Source organism: Apteryx mantelli, chromosome 8 (assembly GCF_036417845.1).
Source record: "Apteryx mantelli isolate bAptMan1 chromosome 8, bAptMan1.hap1, whole genome shotgun sequence".
NCBI classification, from domain to species: domain Eukaryota; kingdom Metazoa; phylum Chordata; class Aves; order Apterygiformes; family Apterygidae; genus Apteryx; species Apteryx mantelli.
In genome coordinates this window covers 28,901,439-28,919,302 of record NC_089985.1, presented here as the reverse complement: position 1 = coordinate 28,919,302, position 17,864 = coordinate 28,901,439, and the positions used below count along the sequence as shown (strand labels likewise).

The following is a 17,864-nucleotide window of genomic DNA, read 5'->3' as shown; positions in this document are numbered from 1 at the left end:
ATTTACAAATTGCAGTGCCCGGTGTTAAGTTTCTTAGAATATCCTGACTCTTACCTTAGGTGCAGTTGAACTTTAGGCATAGATTTATACAGGAGATAGGGCTTAAGGTGCAGCACTCTGAGAATGACCCCAGAGGGGATTACAAATAAGATCCAGATCCTGCTGGACAGGTAGGTGCTGAATTCCTAATAGTTTCAACAGAATCTAGCTACTTTAAAGTTTGTAAGGGTCTAGACAAGAGACAAGTCTTTGTGTCAGATTATGAGGTGTTTATTTGTTTTTTCTTCCTACCAGCAGTGTGTGGAATAAGTATAATTTACTGGTTGGATGCCTTTCTACCAAATGCACACGTGCTACCTCAGCTAGTCAATGCAATACCTAAAGCACAGAATTAAAGACTTGTCTGAAATAGATTGGTCCTTAATAGTCATAAGCTAGCCTTCTGCAGATTAGTGGAAAATTAATAGAAACCAAGCAAAGGCAGCGTAAAACAAACTCTAAAGTAGGTGGATGTGAAACAATACTTTCTCTGATGGCCAGAGAGTGTTTGTCCAAAGTATTGCAAATCTATAATAGAGCTTATGTCAAATCATGAGTTTTAAGGTGCTAATGGTGATAGAATGAAAGAAGATGCACGTTGCATGAGAACTGGCATTTTAAAACAAGTCTAATGGAAATGGTGAAAACTTTAAGGATAAATTTAAACTGTCCTTGAAGCCATAAAAAGATTTAGAGTAGTGTTGATTCTATGTCTACAGACTATGCAGTATCTATTTTTTAAAATAAAAATGGTTAAAATTCACTTTTAAACCTTGCTTAGCAGAATAATCTGGATTTTGGCTACTCATGTAAGAATGATGAGTTGGACAAAGCTAGGAATAATGAATAGAGAACCTTAAACCCTTACTTTCAAAGAGAGCTTATTAGAGAAGTTTGCTATAAACAGAAGGAATAATCTGATGGGGAAAGCAGCACAGTTAAAAGAGCTCTACAAAATTATCTCTTCTCTTCTATACTTTTCAGATAAAATATGTAACTTCCCATGTCAGTAATAAATTAAAGCCATGTCATCTAATAGCAAATTAAGGAAGAAGAAATTGCCAATCTTGAATGTAAAATTCTGTCCTAGAACAGGAAAGCTGAAACAAGCCAAGTCTTAAATGATTTCAGAATCCATTTACTAACGGGAGTGTAGCTCAAACCTTACCCAAGGTTAAACCAGAAAAGCCAAACTCAGCCAAAGAAAACTTTGGGTAGAGCCAGATATTCCCATTAGAGATTTGTCAGGCGTGAAGTCCTGACCTTGGTGAAACCTACAGAAGAAGTCCAACAAATCTACATATGAACATATCAGCTACGTGACTGAAAATAATCAAGTTGTTTAGCATGAAAGAAACAGGCATGTTCAGCTCAATCTGGCTCATTAGCCCCATGACCTGTTCAGCAGTAGTCTTTGCATCACAGCCTCAGTGAAGGATGGAAATGTTGCAATGCTAAACCTGCTAAAAAGTCTGTCTGCAAAGACCAGGATAAATCAACGTTTAGCTGATGGCTTCAGCCATTATCTAATATTAAGTAATAAATAATTATACTTTGTGGAATAGAGAGATACAATTATGAGAAGTATGCATATGAAGTTGAGTGCAATATCCTTGCATAGACACACTGGTCAGTTGAAGTCCTATGTTTAGTGCAGTCAAGTGGATTTCAAAATTTGAAGACAAAGAAATTATCAGCAGAGCTATACTTGAAATACAGTGAATAATGATTTAATTTTTAGATATCTCTCGATGATAATTAGAATAAAAAGTGAAGGTAATGCAGTAATCAGCCAAATCATATGCATCATATTCTGACTAATACTTAGTTTTGCTTGGCATTCTTTTTCCTGTTTTTGTTTTGTTTTGTCTTTAGAAATGTTGGAACCAAGGTCACAAGGTGGATCTCTATCAGAGGCTAAAATCTCCAGAGGGAGAGAAACACTTCGACTGAGAACAAAAGGCCCTGCCACTGTGGAGGAAATGGTATGGTTATCTTGGGGCCCTGGAATAGTTAAATTTTCTGTCACCTGATTTACTCTTCCCCAAGGTTTATAAGATAAAACAGGAAGGAAAAATCTGTATGTTACAAAGCTTGCTGGACTGCTTTCTGCAGGGAGAAATACTTATTTTAAGTTGAAGACCTTGGTTTATACCTAGATGAATGAAGGTTTGAAGAACTAGGATATGATTCTGGATGAGGACCAAAGACTAGTAGTTTCTTTAGGGGAAAATATCCAGTGACTTATGTACACTTTCATATTAAGTGCTATGTAGTTGAATCATAGAATTATTTAGGTTGGAAGGGACCTTTACCTAGTCCAACCTCCTGCCTAAAACAGGTCTAACTTAAAGCTGGGTCAGATTGCCCAGAGCTTGTCCTGTTGAACCTCTGAGATCAGTCAAGGCCAAGAGGAGTTTTGGCAGGCTGCTTTTGTGTGTGTTAATGGGGTATTTGTTTGCTTTGGGATTTTTTTCCTTTGGTGGGTATAAGTGTTGCCAGATTGTGGCTCAGCAGAAGAATGACTGACCAGCTTGGTGTCCAGCTAGTTGGTGCAGTACTAGCACAATAAGGGTGGATGTGGAGGAATCTAGAAACAGAGTCTGTGCTTAGATATTAGGGATTACATCTATGGGGTTAAACTGGATTAGACCAAGAGGTGTCGAAAAGGCGCAGAGGGAAAGGACGAATGAAGAATTGGCTCTGTTTCTGATGCTGCCAAGTGTACTGGGGTAGAGTAAAGGTTAAGAGAGGCTAACGACTTGCACTGACGCAAATATGTGTAAAATCAGGATTAAGGTTTGGAAGAAGAATGTTATTTATTCTGGGTTTGCATAAAGTTGGTGAGGATTTGATGAAGATCTGTATTTTCAGGAGATGAAAGGCTCGTGTTTAGTTTGGTAAAAGTGAGAGTTGCATGTCTATGTTTGGCACTAGTAGGAAGACTAGGGTTTTTGAGAAGAGTGGAAGAGAGTGAAATAATGCATTTTACTTTTGGGTTTTGTAAGTCTAGGTGGGTAGGATGGGAGCTGCTGCAATCAGTGGACAGTTGCTGGTTATTTTGAAATCTGCAAAGATAGGCATAATCATGCTTTTACTCTGTTTCTCCCTTTATTTCAACAAAGCCATCAGAAGCTGAAGAAAAAGCAATAAAAAAGGTGGATGAACTTCTTGAAACATATATGGGGATAAGAGACATTGAATTAGGTGAGTATTTAAAACATGCATTACTACATGATTAAATCGCTTCTCATTTTGTGCAATGTAAAGCTCTTGTAAGCATTTTAATCTCTGGATATTGAGGCAAAATTTGTCCAGTGTGGATTCTCAAAAACTCCCGTTTTTCTCCAAATGTATCTCTTTATCAAAGAATCTTTCACTACAAACCTCATAATTTAATTCATCCTTTATTCTTCCCGTATGTTATCTATATGCTGTTGCATAGAGTATTAGTTGTTTGCAACTAATTTACTGTCATCTCTGTTTTCCTTCCAGCAGTTATTTTCTAGTGGAATTTGTATGCATAATGTCTAAGAATTGTTAAGGACAAGCACATCTATTTACTTTTACTTATGCTCCCTTTTGTCCCTTGACATAGACGCACCAAATTTGATCACTAAAGTTTGAATTTGAGATCTTCAGCAGTGAAAGGGCAAATATTTAGCATTGGAGCTGACAAAATAATTGCACAAGTTTATCAAAATTTCTAAAGCCTGTGATCTGAAGAAACGTAGGAAACTTCCCGGAATATTTGCTAGCCATTAAAATTGGCAATTTATAATGAAAAAGCTGTTCAACCTCAGTATCCAAAGTTCCTTAAAATGCATGTTTAATTGCACCAAACATGTCCTTGCAGCTGTTGTCTCTCTGTTAGTCTCACAACAATTAAATAGGAACTTCTCTTTGTAAGGGAAGAAGCCACTAATGTTTTGCAGTCTAGCTGAGTAACAAGCCCCTCTGTAGGGAGCTGCGGCTGGAGGTAGTCCTCAGACAGTGTTGAGGAACCGGTGATGCCTTGGAACCCCTCTCTTGAGACAAAGGGAAAGGTATTTATTATTACGGTAATATCTAAAAGTCAGCCAAGAATTAGGAAGGGATAAGCTAAATGGAAAGAGATACTGAAAAGAAAGCCTGTCTGAGAGAGAAGGGAAGCCAAAGCAGAAGGCATTGAGAGAATAGGTCTGGCATGAAACTGAGGGCAATGCAGGAGAGTTGGGCAGGCAGCAGGCAGCACAGAGGAACAAGAACAATAGGAGATCATCTGAATAGCCAGAAGTCCTGTGTTGGCTGCTCCTACTGGCAAGTATCTATCTGGCAGCTTCTTCAATTTTTTTCCTGTGAGGAAAACAGTAGGTAAAGTACTATTTGTTCCCCAGATGAAGGTAGAGATGGGCTCCCTGACATGGAACAAAGAGTAGAGCTGGCCAAAACTTCTTTTGCAGGAAGTGTCTAAACTTTCCAGTTCCCAAAAAACTGAAAATTCTCAAAAACTGTTTCAGCAACTCTAATGTGTGATGCCTCTGGCATGTAGTATTGCTCCCTGGAGCCCTGTGCGGTGTTGGCTCACTGTTCAGTTTGGGGGGATCCCATGTCCTGTGGTTCCCCTGCAGCCTCTGCTGATCAGTTCGTCATTGGCTCAGGTGTCAAAGCTCCCGAGGCTTGAGCTGGCTGCCCTGTCTGGGAGCTGTTTTTGTCATGCAGCTCAGGGCTCCTATCCTCACTGGTTCCCGCTCTGTGGTCTCCAGGCTCCTGGTTTTATGGGCAGTATTTTGGAGGTCTAATAAGCAGCTCCAAGGGTTCTGGTTTCAGTGTCCATAGCCCAGGGCCTTGAGATCCTAGGCTACAGCATGGTTTCTTGGGATGCCTAAATGTTGTGCTCTGCTCTGGGACAGGGAAGAGAATTCCTGTGGGAGCTGGTTTTCCCTGTGTTTTCGGCTCTTGGTACCATAACGGGACGGCTCTTGTACAGTAGACTGAGGAGTTCAGCTCTCAACATGTACAGCTGAGCTGATCACAAAGCACCTGGTGGAGTTTTTCCATGAATTCTCTAATTCCTTGCATCTTTTAGTGTGTAGTTTTGAAAATTTCAAAGAATGCTTTGCAAGAATGCTCAAAGAATGAAGAAATCTTTGTCCTCGGAGCTAAGCTCTTCCTTCCAACTGGTTTTTTATTTTGCTCTTCATCTCTTCCTTCTGTTCCTCCCCAAAAGGTAGTGAAACAAATAGAAATTACCATAATCAAAGACTCCAGGTTTCATGTAGCTTTAATTTGCACTTTTGAAACCATTTCCTAAAGTTCAAATCTTAGAATCAAGGGCCACAAGGTGATGACAAAAAAGAAAGTAAGTTTTATCATTTTTAAACAATCAAACAACTCCAGGACTCTTTAGGAATGGAGAGCTAATCACCTGTCACAAATCTGTTCAATTAACATATGTCAGGTTTTTTTATATCCTAGATGTGATCAGTCACCCATGAAAATGAAATATGAGGAAAGGATTCATTCAGAGAATGCCAATCACCATTCAGCTAGAAATTTCACTCATTACTCAAGCCAGATTAGTTGAAAATGCAAGTCATCACAATGCGACAGCCGACAAGTGATTAAGATCTCAATCATTGCTCGCTCCCATGCAGTTCTGTTTGTCAGAAGCTTTGGATGTCAGTTAATATTACTCTTTTATCTCCATTAAAATGACACTTCCATAGTGTGATTGAATTTTGAAACAGTGCCCCAATTTTAAGCCAGAATTTAAAAAAGAAAGAAAAATAATGTAAAATTACAGACAGAATTAAAGATGAGATAAAACCCTTAATTTTTGCATAGTTAAGTATCTTGACAGTTTCAAGAATGGCTGAGTAGATCTACACACAAATACCTAAGTTGGAGTAAAATGCTTGGAAATCATTTAATGGAAATGCATCCAATTACTGTTTTTCTGGCACAGCTTGTTATTTTCTGCAATTCAGGGATCTAAATGGTGTCGAGATTTACATACCTGCCTCTGAAAGGCACTCTTACTTTTTCAGCTCTTTATTCCATTTTCCTGAAAACTGACCTTTGTCTGCAGAATGTACACTTGGCTCTGGAAATGTCTTGCTTAGCCATTTTATGGGCACACTAGAAATTGGGCTGGTTCAGCCTTGTTTAAAACATTAATTGGTTACTGAGAGCTGCAACCAATTAATTTAAAACTTGTTAGTGCTTCCTGGTAAAGGAACATGAACAATCCAACTGCTCAGGAAGCAGTGCCAGTGAAGACTTTTAGTGGCATTTCTTTTTTCAGTCCTTGGTGCTTGAATCAGGATGGACTCTGCTTGATACCAAAGACCCTGGGAGGGAGGGAGCCTGGATCTGTTGGATCCAACCCCAGAATGTTGCTGATAGAAAAATTATGGCAGGGAAGGCTTCCGTTCCAAATTTTGGCATCTCTTCCTGTTTTCTTTAAGTGTCTTTTGGCTAGTTTTTATCCCCCTATCTTTTTTTCTATTATTATTTTTTTTGGATGATTGTTTCCTTTTTGCTCTCCTTTTGGTATTGTCAGACAATTATGTATCTTTGTATACTCTGCATTTCTATTTAGAAGATTTTCAGGTCAACTTCTCCACCTTTACCCCCCCCCCCCCCCAAACTTTCAGTCTAGTCAAATTGTCTCTGACAAGTTTAAACTTTTTGTCACCAAGCTTCTTCTCTTGGCCCTTCAGTCTATCCCAGAAATACCGGATACATTTTTTTTTTTTCAAGTGCTTTGACTTAATTGATATTCTCCCTGAATCTGCTGTTTTCTGCTCCCTCCTGCCACCAAACCTCCTTCTCCAAAGGACTATTTTTGCCTCACCTCCCCTCAAATTTCTCAAATTTGTTTTGTACCTTTCAGATTGATTAATTTGGATCACTGAATATATATGTGTGTGTGCTATAATGCCAGAGTGTGTGTATATTGTTGACTGTTCATTTGCTTTGAGAGAATAATGAGAGCTTTGTGAAAGTACCAAGTCTGATTAAGCAAGGAACTTTCACCACTCCAAGAAGGATCGGTACTTAATAAAAAGAAACAAGAAGGAATGACATTTCCCCTGGTTCCTTGAATGCCTTGTCTTGACAGTGTTCAACAGGAAGCCAAAACCAAGTAATGTTAAACACTGAAAACTGCATTGGCACACTACATTTTCTGTCATGTCATAAGGAGGCTGAATGTGAATTTAAACTTTTTAAAAGTATCATGCCAAAATAATAATACTAGTTACCTTTGATACAGGCAGAGCTCCTGATAATGTTACAGGTAAATAAATATTGATATTTTTGTAAAGACTTCTGAAAAAGTTTGTTTAAGAGTTACAGGATAGGATGTAGGTAGCAAAGACCTATAAGGTGTAATCAGTAGAAATGGCAGGCAGATCATAGATCTCAGAACACATGCTAAATGTGTCCGTCCAAAGTGAAAATAAAGATTTCTTGAAAGAAGATCTTCAAAGTTATTTCCATGGTAATATGTTTAAAAAAACAACATACTGCTTTGTTCACATTCTGGGAAGCTCAGTATTGAGCTTTTCAGTTAAAGTTGAGAAGACTTCTAACTCCTCCTGCTTTCCTTCCTCTTTTGAGTTTGCTGAACTTTTCATATGTAAAAACTTTTCATATGCAAAAAAAACTTCTCAGGTATGAGCATTACCTGAAATGAAGTTTAAAAATATATATATTTGTATAGAGATGGGGCTATCTGGTGTGAGGGCAAAACTTGGAATAACTGTTCTCTTTGTTAGACTAAAATTCCTGTAATGACTTACTGTGCAGCTGTTACAAGAAGTAGCTGGGAAAAGGGAGGGGAGGGAAGGAAACTTGGCATGGAGCCATCACCCTCTAAGAACCAAAGTTTTCTTCAAGTTGGCAAGTATCTACTAAATGCTTTGGCAATCAGTGATTTTTTTTGATTTGTCTGAGGAATTATGCATTGCAGATTTCTATGTAAACATGCATGTTGTGCACAGAATTTTCCAACTGTGCTACAAAAACATCCTGTGAATGCACGTGTGTCTATGTTAATTGCAAATGAAACAAGGATATGTATCCCGAGTGGCAGAGGAGACCTATTTAGTGCTTCTGTATGCTTAAAACCAGTGAAGCAGGGTTCAGCTTTCTGCATACGTTTACGTTAGTGGCACAACTTGCATGTGAAAATCGGGAAGGATTGCATGCATCTTGCATTACCACTTACTGTGTGGTAATATAACTCTACTGACACTAGAGGTCAGCACTAAGCTACAGAAAAAGTACACACCAGCAGTGAAGTCCTGGTGCTCTTCACGGGAGCATATTTCACCATATGAAGTGAATCTGTGAAGGGAAGCGTGTATTTGTAAATGTAGTACATTAAGTGTACTCTGGCAGTGCTGATTACAGGTGCTCATTGCAGATGAGAAAACACTTTTATTCCTAGCTGCTGCTTTTAAATGACAGTGACATCTGGTTCCTGCTTGGTTGGGTTGCAATTTATCTTGATTGTCCAAGTTTAGTGGATTTTGTTTTCCAGTTTGATAAACCTCTGAAAAAATATTTTTAAGGCACTATTTCATAATTTTGGAAGCTCAATATTTAAACAGAGTTGTGTTTGAGTTTTGACATTAACACTTTGAGTTAATGACAGTCTTAGAGTTTATTACTAGAGCTTATCAATCCTGAAGTTTAAACTAGGGCAGCTGGACAGTAACATAATGCCGTGTCTTATTGTCTTACTGCTGCTCTCTTGGACAACTGTGTTGTACGGCTCTTTTCATATATCTTGATCAACTTATCTTTATACTGGCCAAGTTTCTTTCTCCTGCTCTTCCTGTTGGAACGCTTTTCTAGATCCTAACTTCTCTGATGGCTACTTCTTTTAATATCTTGGGCAAATATATCCACAGCTGTTTGTTCTTGCATCGTAATTGTCTTTCACCTTGTGCAGGTCTTCGCTCTCTGCCCTCTCCCAATGTCTGTACAGAGTAACTTCATATCTTGGTTCATAACTGGAAATTTGTGAAGTTTAAATAAAGCCCTTCACCTCGTTTCCTCCAGGGTCACTCCTCTAAGGACCCTCTTTTGCCGCAGCATCTGGGGGTAGAGAGAGGTGTTGACAGGACAAAGACTCGTCTTACGGTTGTCGGGAACAAGAGTCCCATGTTTAAAGCCTGTTTCCCATCCAGACTCCTCTGAGTCAGTGTCCCAGGATTTTCACAGGGGTGGAAAGAATTGGCATGACAGGACTAGGGTTTCTTCTGGCAGGAAAACGAATGTTGAGAGTCCTTGAGAACCAATAGCAGTGCCCTGGAAGCTGGGTTACATTTGAGCTGTTTCGATAACAGTGAAGATTTATGTGAATTTGCCTTGGACTGCACTGTTTGGCATGCTGAAATTTTGTTTTGAAATTTCTGTTTTGAGTCTCATGTCTGAATGCAGTTAAAATCAAAACATAAAATTTGTTCAAAACTATTGTTGCTGACGTCTACAATATGGCTCAATTTTGCTCATAGCTTGTTACAAGTTTGCATAATAGCAAACACTGTTTGCCAGAAGTTCATAAATGTCAGTAAACTTGAGCTGAGTTTCAGGTTAATAAAATAACATTAAATGCATTTTAAAAAACCTTAGAGCAGGAGAAATTTATCTTGCTTATATTGGAGAGAGTTGGCCACGTTGATACAATGCAATGTACACAGTACACAGCAGTACACAGTAGACTGCCCTGGTGACGGTGGTCTTCTGTGGTTTTAGAATGTCCTTCCCTTTTCAGGCACTGTAATATATGTTTTCCACTTGGATATTGCTCTGAGAAAAGGCTAGAAGCTATCAAATCCTTCCAGTGTGACACTAGCATTTGGTATATTCATGAACAAAGCGGTGGTTACCTGGTGTATAACAAATGATACAAAACATCTTGCAGTTTAAGGTGGGTGTATAGGATGATCACAAAACGCAGCAGCCTATATGGGTTTCATCTATGGTTCAATACCCTCTTTTGTTGTGAATATCGACAGATACTGTGGAGCAGACACAACAGCGGAGCAGAGACAGCTTAGGAAATAAACTGCATTCATCCCTCATAACTGCGGCATGCCTCAAACCACAGCCTGTTGCCCATGGTTTCTCCTGGCCCAACTTACAGCTGCTCCTGTCCTCCCTGCCAACACCTTCGCCCTTCTGGGAGGTGCAGGGGCCACGACCCAGAGACATGTGAGCCTTCAGGGTTGCATTTGCTCTAATATCCCAGGGCCGCTGACACCCACTGACAGCCATGTCCAAACTAGTGTCTAAACCTTGATAAATTTTGTTACTCAGCTGTCTAGTAGGAGAAAATGCTGGACAGTGTGAGTGTACCAGATATCATAGTCTGCCTCTGTTGTATTGGCAGTCTCTGCTTCAGCGTTTCTCGAGTGCCAGGAGGTTGCTGGTTGCTGGTGGCTCCTGTTGCTTGTCCACGGCAGTGAGTCCTTTCCCGTGTCACTGCAGGAGGTGAACCACCTGGCTGAGACTTCTGAAACTTCCAGCAGCAGCTTTGATCTTTTGACTTCCCACTAGCATAAGCACAAATTTTCCCAGCCTTTAGGGTGCTATAAATTTAAGATTTGCTTTTCAGAGCTGGAAATAATAACTGAAGTAAACCCATACGCTCATGTTGGAACAATTCTAAAACCAGTCTTTAGTTTGGACGAAACTGAAAGAAATATAGATCTAAGTAGAAGAATAAATGCAGCTCACAGTTAATGACTCAGTTCTTTTACTACTCTGAAGTGTTTTTTGGGGGTTTAGGCTGCAGATCCCCAGGGCAGCATAGGATTTGTTCATCAGATTGTTCTCTTCCCGGCACTCTGTCAGCCAGGTCTCTGGAAGCTCGTGTGCTGGATTATATACTGCAGCATTACACTTAAACAGTGCAATGGTAGCTCCCTGTTCCAGTGGTTTGCAAGTATAGGAAAGCCTGATGATATTTACCCTGTAGCCTCTGCTTTAGTTTTTGCATCATGGCTATTTTGATTTCTGCAGACTTTCTAACCTTCCGAAAAAATTTCAGGAACTTGGTGATGTTTTTACATCAGGCTTTAATTTGCCCCTGAAATATTTATGTTAAAGTCTTTCTTTTCTCTTTAGGAAATTGGTTGGTCAAACTTTTCCCTCCTTTTTTTTTTTTGTTTTAAACTTTAACATGCACTTCTTGCAGTATATTCAGTTTCTGTGCATTTTTCCTTTGGAAGAGAATAGATAGCTGAATAGATAATTCAGACATAATTTTTGGAGCTCTTTTCATTTTCTGCTGAGATATTATATGTAGTTCTGACATTTCATAATAATAAGAGATGACTTAAAGCTTTTTTTCTGTAGATTTCAAAGTACTTTTGAAATAAGGTAAGTGTGCTTATTTTCACCAGGTATACAGGTAATCTGTTCAAGGTCCTAGGATTAATAAAAGAATGGGGAAGAGGTCAAAAGTCTCTTGAGAGCAAGCTGTTTTCAGCCAGTTGCATACATACTGTGTCCAGAATCTAACAAACCTGAAGTTAATTTTCTGTGCATTTTACATAGCACATGAGTTGAACCTAGCATCTGAAATTTTTTTCCTAAAATAGACAGGGTACCTAAGTGTTTTCTCTAGATCCATTTATCATTACTCCATTCCAAATGCTGGTCATGCTCAATATTTAAGCTGGGTGGTTTTTGGAAAATCCATATTACTTTGATTGCCTGTATTTATTATGCAGCCTGTACATTGTTTTCCATGTTCAATCCCTAAGCCTTTTTGCTTTCTGTGGAAGACTCGGCCACTTTAAACCCTGACTTGCTGGAGGAGAAAAATATTCCAGTTTGCCTTTTGATCTTATGATTTAGATTGGCAAGCTCATATCAAACTCAAGGAAGTTGGTCAGGAACTGGCATGAGAGTCGTGTTATCCCAGAAGAGGAGTTGCACTGACCCTGGTCTTTAGACCCATGCATCGTGTGTCTTCAGTAATGCATGCTGAATATAATTTAATAAGATAAAAATGAGGACTGGTTAAATTAAAATTTAAACCTCCCCCAAACTAGCAGAAGACTATATCACTAGCATTGTAAGGAAGTTCTCCTGTTTTGCAGAGCAGAATGGAGCTACTGTAGGGGGAAATAAGCACATAAATCATAGCGAATCCTAAATTCTGTAGGGGAGCTTTAAATCTCCCTAAGATGACCTTACTTGAAAATATAGGTTCAACAGGCATCTTGGCCATATATGTTAGCTGTCATTTTCACGATTAATTACATTATTTTGTTGCATTTTTCTAGCTGCAACAATGGTGGAAGCTGGAAGAGACAAGAAAAACCCAGATGAATTTGCAATGGCATTGGATGAAACTCTTGGAGATTTTGCTTTTCCAGACGAGTTTGTCTTTGATGTATGGGGAGCAATAGGTGATGCTAAGCAAGGGCGACTTCAATGAAAACTGTGCAGTTTGTCAGTCCCTGTTTGAAAATAGAAAATGATTTTCAAATACATATATCAGATCTTTTAATTGATGTGAACCCATGATGCTCTATATTAGTATTCTTATCAGAAACTTTTGTTTTGCAAAGGAAGGTTTCCAGCAGAAATTTGGAGGTAAGCCCAAAGTTCTGACAACTGCACGTTCGAAAGAAACAATTTATATGCAGAAATCATTGTGAGGAGTGGGAAAAGGATATATATATGTATGTCTGTATATGAATTTTATGAAAATTAGGTATTTCTAATTGTACCCATAGTCTGATATCAACGTTCTGAAGAGTGTTAGACATGCACCAAAGAGATTGGATTACTTTATCTCTTCTGAAGAAAGGTTTATAAACTCGATGAAACACCACTCAGCTATACACTGCAATTTCCTGGTCTTCTGTTGTCCTTATGTTTGCAAGCACACAGAGCTGTGGAAAACTTGAAATCTCAGTTTTTCTTACTCTTTGGCCTGGAAGTAGTCTTTTCTGTAGAGAGTGTTGGGAAGAAGCTGCCCAATTTCTGGAGAAGTTGAAATCAGGGAACAAAAATTTTCTCTGAACTGTGAGAGGTAAGATCTTTGAATGAGAAAGACTTGCTTTCATTCAGGTCGTAATACACACTGTCTACATACTACTAAGATGAACAGATAGTAGAAATGCTTAAAACAGATAGAAAGCTGCTGCTTTACTCTCAGATGCCATATTATTGCAATAGTAATTGCGTAGGAAGAAACAAATGTTAATTTTGATTATTATTCCTATAATTGAATAATACCTGTCATGTGGTGCTGGAAGCCATAGGATGTGACTAATCAAGGACTTAACTGATCTTTACATATGCTAAATGCTTTGCTGAGATCATATGAAGTTCCTTCTTTGTTTTTTGTGGTTTTCTTCACATGGCAATGTAGGAGAGACATTTAAAAAGGTGCTCAAAATTGGAGGGTTTTTTTCATGCAATCTGCGATTGCTTACATTTTACATATTGTTGTAAAATCTCAGCCAATCACAGATTGGATGAAAATGCATGCCTAAAACCTAAAAATATATTTAACTCATTTTAGATGTTTAGTTTTCAAATCATGTTGTACATAAGCATATTTCCTTTTATGATAATGTTTTACTAATCACAGATTATTAAAAATAAACTGTCTCTTTCCATACATCCACTAGGCCTGTGTTTATACTCCTGTTCACTTTGTGTTTAAACAAGAGCAATGGAATAAGTTTTGTTTTTGCTTATAACTGGATTTATTTTCAATTTTTGCTGCACTTGGTTTTAATCAAGGCAGATGTCTGCTTGTATGTTTAGAAACAGCTACTTCCAGTTGATTATTATACTGATTCTAAAGTTAAAAAAATATATATATGTTTATGCAATTTACATTTTAGCCAAATAACATGTAACAAGTGTCCTTGAAAACCAAAATGAGCAAGAATGTGGGTCCTGACCTGGGAAGAAGATATCATGTTGTATTTTTATATTTGCACAAGTGTATAAAATAATAGGTATTAGAAAAGTGTGTTTTCTAAATCACTGTCTAGTTACTTTTCTTCTGAGGAAAATGTCTTTCACTGTCTTGTAGCGATCTCTTTTTAAATTAAAATAAAGACTATGCCAAGAATTTTATACATTCTGTGTTAATGATTTTTTTTTGTCTAAAAGCACAACACTTAAGCATCGATAGACAATGACACTTCTAAGAGTGTTTTTCTGAAAACTTTGGTTTATTCCATCTCTGGGTAAGCTGCAGCTTCTTCTAAACAGCTTATGGTACTGTTCTGTGGGTGTGTTAGTCTTACCAAGTGGGCTGTCACCAAAAGAGGTGGACCAGATTTTGCTCCTGGGCTGCGTGTCTTATTCCTCTTCCATGCTGGCGCTGGTATTCGTGTTCGTGCAGTTGCACATGGAAATGGATTAGAGAAAATCAAAGTTATTAGTTTTCAGCCAGCTTGGCTCCTGGGCCTGGCACATCACACAGTCCCCAGATGTGAATATTGGCACCTGGATGGTGGCAGGAAGGTGCAGCCGGGCACCGAGAGCTGGGCAACTGCTTTCTGCAGCCGTCTGGGCTTAGCTCAGGTCAGAGTGACTCTGGCAGGGTCCTCTAGTAAAACACCACCGTAAACACCACTTTCTTCTCCAGCTTTGCACGCGAAGTGCCTGTGTTATACCAAAGCTGTCTCCAGGGTAGGGGGGGACAGGAGAAATCAAGAATGGAAATTCTGTATCTATCTTCAGTACATATGTTAAACCTGCACTAATATTTTAATGTAATCAGATCTTAGATGCTATTTGTGGATTTCCACTGGTCACCTAGTTAATAAATGGCACAAGGTTAAGATACCAGTGTTGAGCAAAAACATCTCGGTAGCCTGAGCCTAACTGTCTAAACAAAGTCTTTGGCTGCATCTGTGCTGACGTCCTGGGCATGAGATAAAAGGTCCTCGTTCACTTTACTACGTTATTTGAGAAGGCTCCCAAGCTCCACTTCAGTCTTTACAGGCATTACAGTAAGTGTTTTTTTTTTTTCTAGTTATGAAATATTGCATGAAGTCTTGAAAATGCTTTCAGTGGGGGTAACGGCCAGTTTTAGAAATGTTACTGTGAATGTTTTGTTTTTGTATCTCTGACTTTAGGAAACGCTTGTATGTAATATAAATTTTATTGTTATGAAATGAGTACTGTACAGAGCTTATACATATCTGTAAACTTAAAGAGTTCAAAAGATGTAAAAAAAATTCTTAGTTTTTCTAGTCCATCCTATTGCTAGTGTTTTCAGAAATTAAATGTATTTATCTTCAAATGTGTGTGGTAATTTTCAATTTCTGAATGTAGATATATTTTAAAAAATAGGCTATGCTCAACTCGAGTAAAAATACATTACTTCATAAGGAAATTTGAATTTTAGCCAAAATTTGAAAATAAAATTAAAGAAATTATTAAAAATGTACGTTTAAATTTTGTATGTCCCGTTGCTCAAGTGGGGCCGTGACGATATATTATTCTGATAAAAGTGTAGTTTTAAGAAGGAGAGTACAAGCTGGATAGCTTTTTTCTGTACTTAATAATTATGAGCCTGAACTCACTGTCTTGTACTGCAGCAGAGCCCAGCTGGCTTGCATGGGACTACTTCAACTAATGCACTCTTGGTAATAAAAACATGGTTGGTCATATTTTATGCTTTAAACTTTTTTAGGAGGTGAAAAGGAAAACTGAAATGTCAAGAATGAACTGCTATACAAGTTAATGTTATTTCCCTGCCCATTTTAAGTTAATCAAATTTCTGATTTTGTGACAATGTCGCAAAATGATTATATACTCTAATGTTAGCGACCAACATGCCACAGATTATAAAGTCAATAAGTCTAAGAATTCTTTTATCTGTAAGTTTTGTTTAAATAGCAAAAACTATCTTGAAAGAATGATATTTATAAAATAACACATAAGAAGTTATCTATAGCAGATAACAGCTCATGTGTTTTGGCTGTTGATGGTATTTTGAGAAATTAATGTTCAAGCAATGTATTATCAAATGATAATGTGTATCTTATTATGCTGATAAAATAGCAAGATAAAAATCTCTAAAGCTCTAATGCTGCACAGAGCTCACTTGTAAGAGTGGCATATCTTTGTGGAATTTATTTCAGAATTAAGATTTAAACAGCAATTGCAATTTTGTTTAACACTTACTGTAATAAGGCATATGACAGATCTTAATAATTTTGAGTTCTCATTTACATATGCTGTTTCCAGAACATAAGACATAATGGCATCAGTACCCAATTTAGTAGTTTACTTGCATTTTCTAGTTGTGCATAAATAAGTTGTCACATGGTAACCACATTAGCTTATAAAGTATGATAAACACTTTTTGCTTTTTGTAATGATGTGTAGGAAATGAATGTCATTTTACTAATGAAATATAGCTTGCAAATCCCTTTAAAACGTAGTCAATGACAACAGCAAAGCGTTTGTATGCTCTGTGGGGTGAAAATGTCATTTAATGTTACTTGAGGAAGCTTCCTAAATGCATTTTAAGTATTATTCCTAATTAAGTATTATAATACTTAAATATTATTCCTAGTTAGTACAAGTGTCAACCAGAGTCGGGCTGTGAGCATCTAGTTCTTAGTGTGTTTTGCTGGAGGCTGATGAATACTCCTCTCTGCCTTCACCTTTTTTCTCAAAATCTAAAGTGCAATAAGACAAGGTGGTAACTCAGTGTGAATGCTGTTCTAAAAGTAACTGATTGCTGCTGCTGCTGCTTATAATTTGATGCACAGTTTGCAAGAAGCTGGCAGATATATGCAATTTTGTGCCTTCTCTCCCAGGCTCATCGCTGTATTCAAAATGATGGACAATACATCAGTATTCTTCTCTATAAGCAATAGTTTTTAGATGCCACAAGGGGGTTTAATGAAATCTGGTGTTCATAAAGTTCTGAGCTCATAATGTTCAAAATATGATGAGCAATGAATATTTCACACTTTTAAGGAAGCTAACATTGCAAATTACAGATTTATCTTTAGTATGTCAGATGCTGCTTCATTTGCAGGGCTGATTTTACGCAATCCTGCTCATAGTGCAGTTGGTATTCATATAGCTAATAATATAATCAGTATATTTGGGGACAGTCTTGTCTGTTATTCAAATTTGCCTCTTGATTCAGATTATGCATATTGTCCTATTTCTGTATGTGATTTTCTACATAATTTTGTATATTCCACTTTTATTTTTAGAGAGAAATGTCATGTAAAGCTTTGGAAATCTTGTCCTTCATATTTGAGTTAAATCTTGATCTCCATGTCCAGCTAATTTATAATTGTTTATTAGATGAGATGTAATGGAGGGTGAAAAGTTTTAGAAGAGCTGAAAATAAATAAACATTATAGTTTTTTTATTAGTTTTCTCAATATGTGTATGATGACAAAAGAAGAGTATTTTAAGATTTTTTTCCTCTTTTAGTGTTTAACTTTTGCTACTTCTCAGATTGCTACTTTTCAGATTGCACACAATTTTTAATGGAAATGGCTCTATCTGAGAATTTTTATTCCAAGAAGGTGTGAATACTGTAGTGAAGTGAGATATTACTCTTAGTTTTCTTTTGCCAGGAGATATTTCAGAAAAATTAGATGTCAAGGTGTTAATTACTTGCCCCTTTGAATTCAACTGCGTGTTTGCCATGAACTTCAGAGCTCAACTGTTTAGCAGTACGAGCTTAATCTGAACTTGATCTGAATTTTGTCTTAGTATTGTTTTCTTTTCCAGTTCTTCTTTGACTCTCTACGTTTGTAAGGCCTTTTGCATTTAGATGTCATTATCCTTTGAAAGATCTGTGATTTAGT

At 37.6% G+C, this 17,864-nt stretch overlaps 1 protein-coding gene across 1 annotated transcript in view; it reads left to right on the top strand.

The window, feature by feature from the left end:
- GIPC2 (GIPC PDZ domain containing family member 2) overlaps positions 1 to 14,145 on the top strand; it is a 29,471-nt gene extending 15,326 nt beyond the window's left edge. Inside the window, exons 4-6 of the mRNA XM_067301012.1 lie at positions 1,915 to 2,024; positions 3,165 to 3,246; positions 12,330 to 14,145. Of these exons, the coding sequence (XP_067157113.1) occupies positions 1,915 to 2,024; positions 3,165 to 3,246; positions 12,330 to 12,484 (347 nt within the window). The 3' untranslated portion in view covers positions 12,485 to 14,145. The remainder of the gene's footprint in view (positions 1 to 1,914; positions 2,025 to 3,164; positions 3,247 to 12,329) is intronic.
- The last annotated feature ends 3,719 nt before the right edge of the window (positions 14,146 to 17,864 follow it).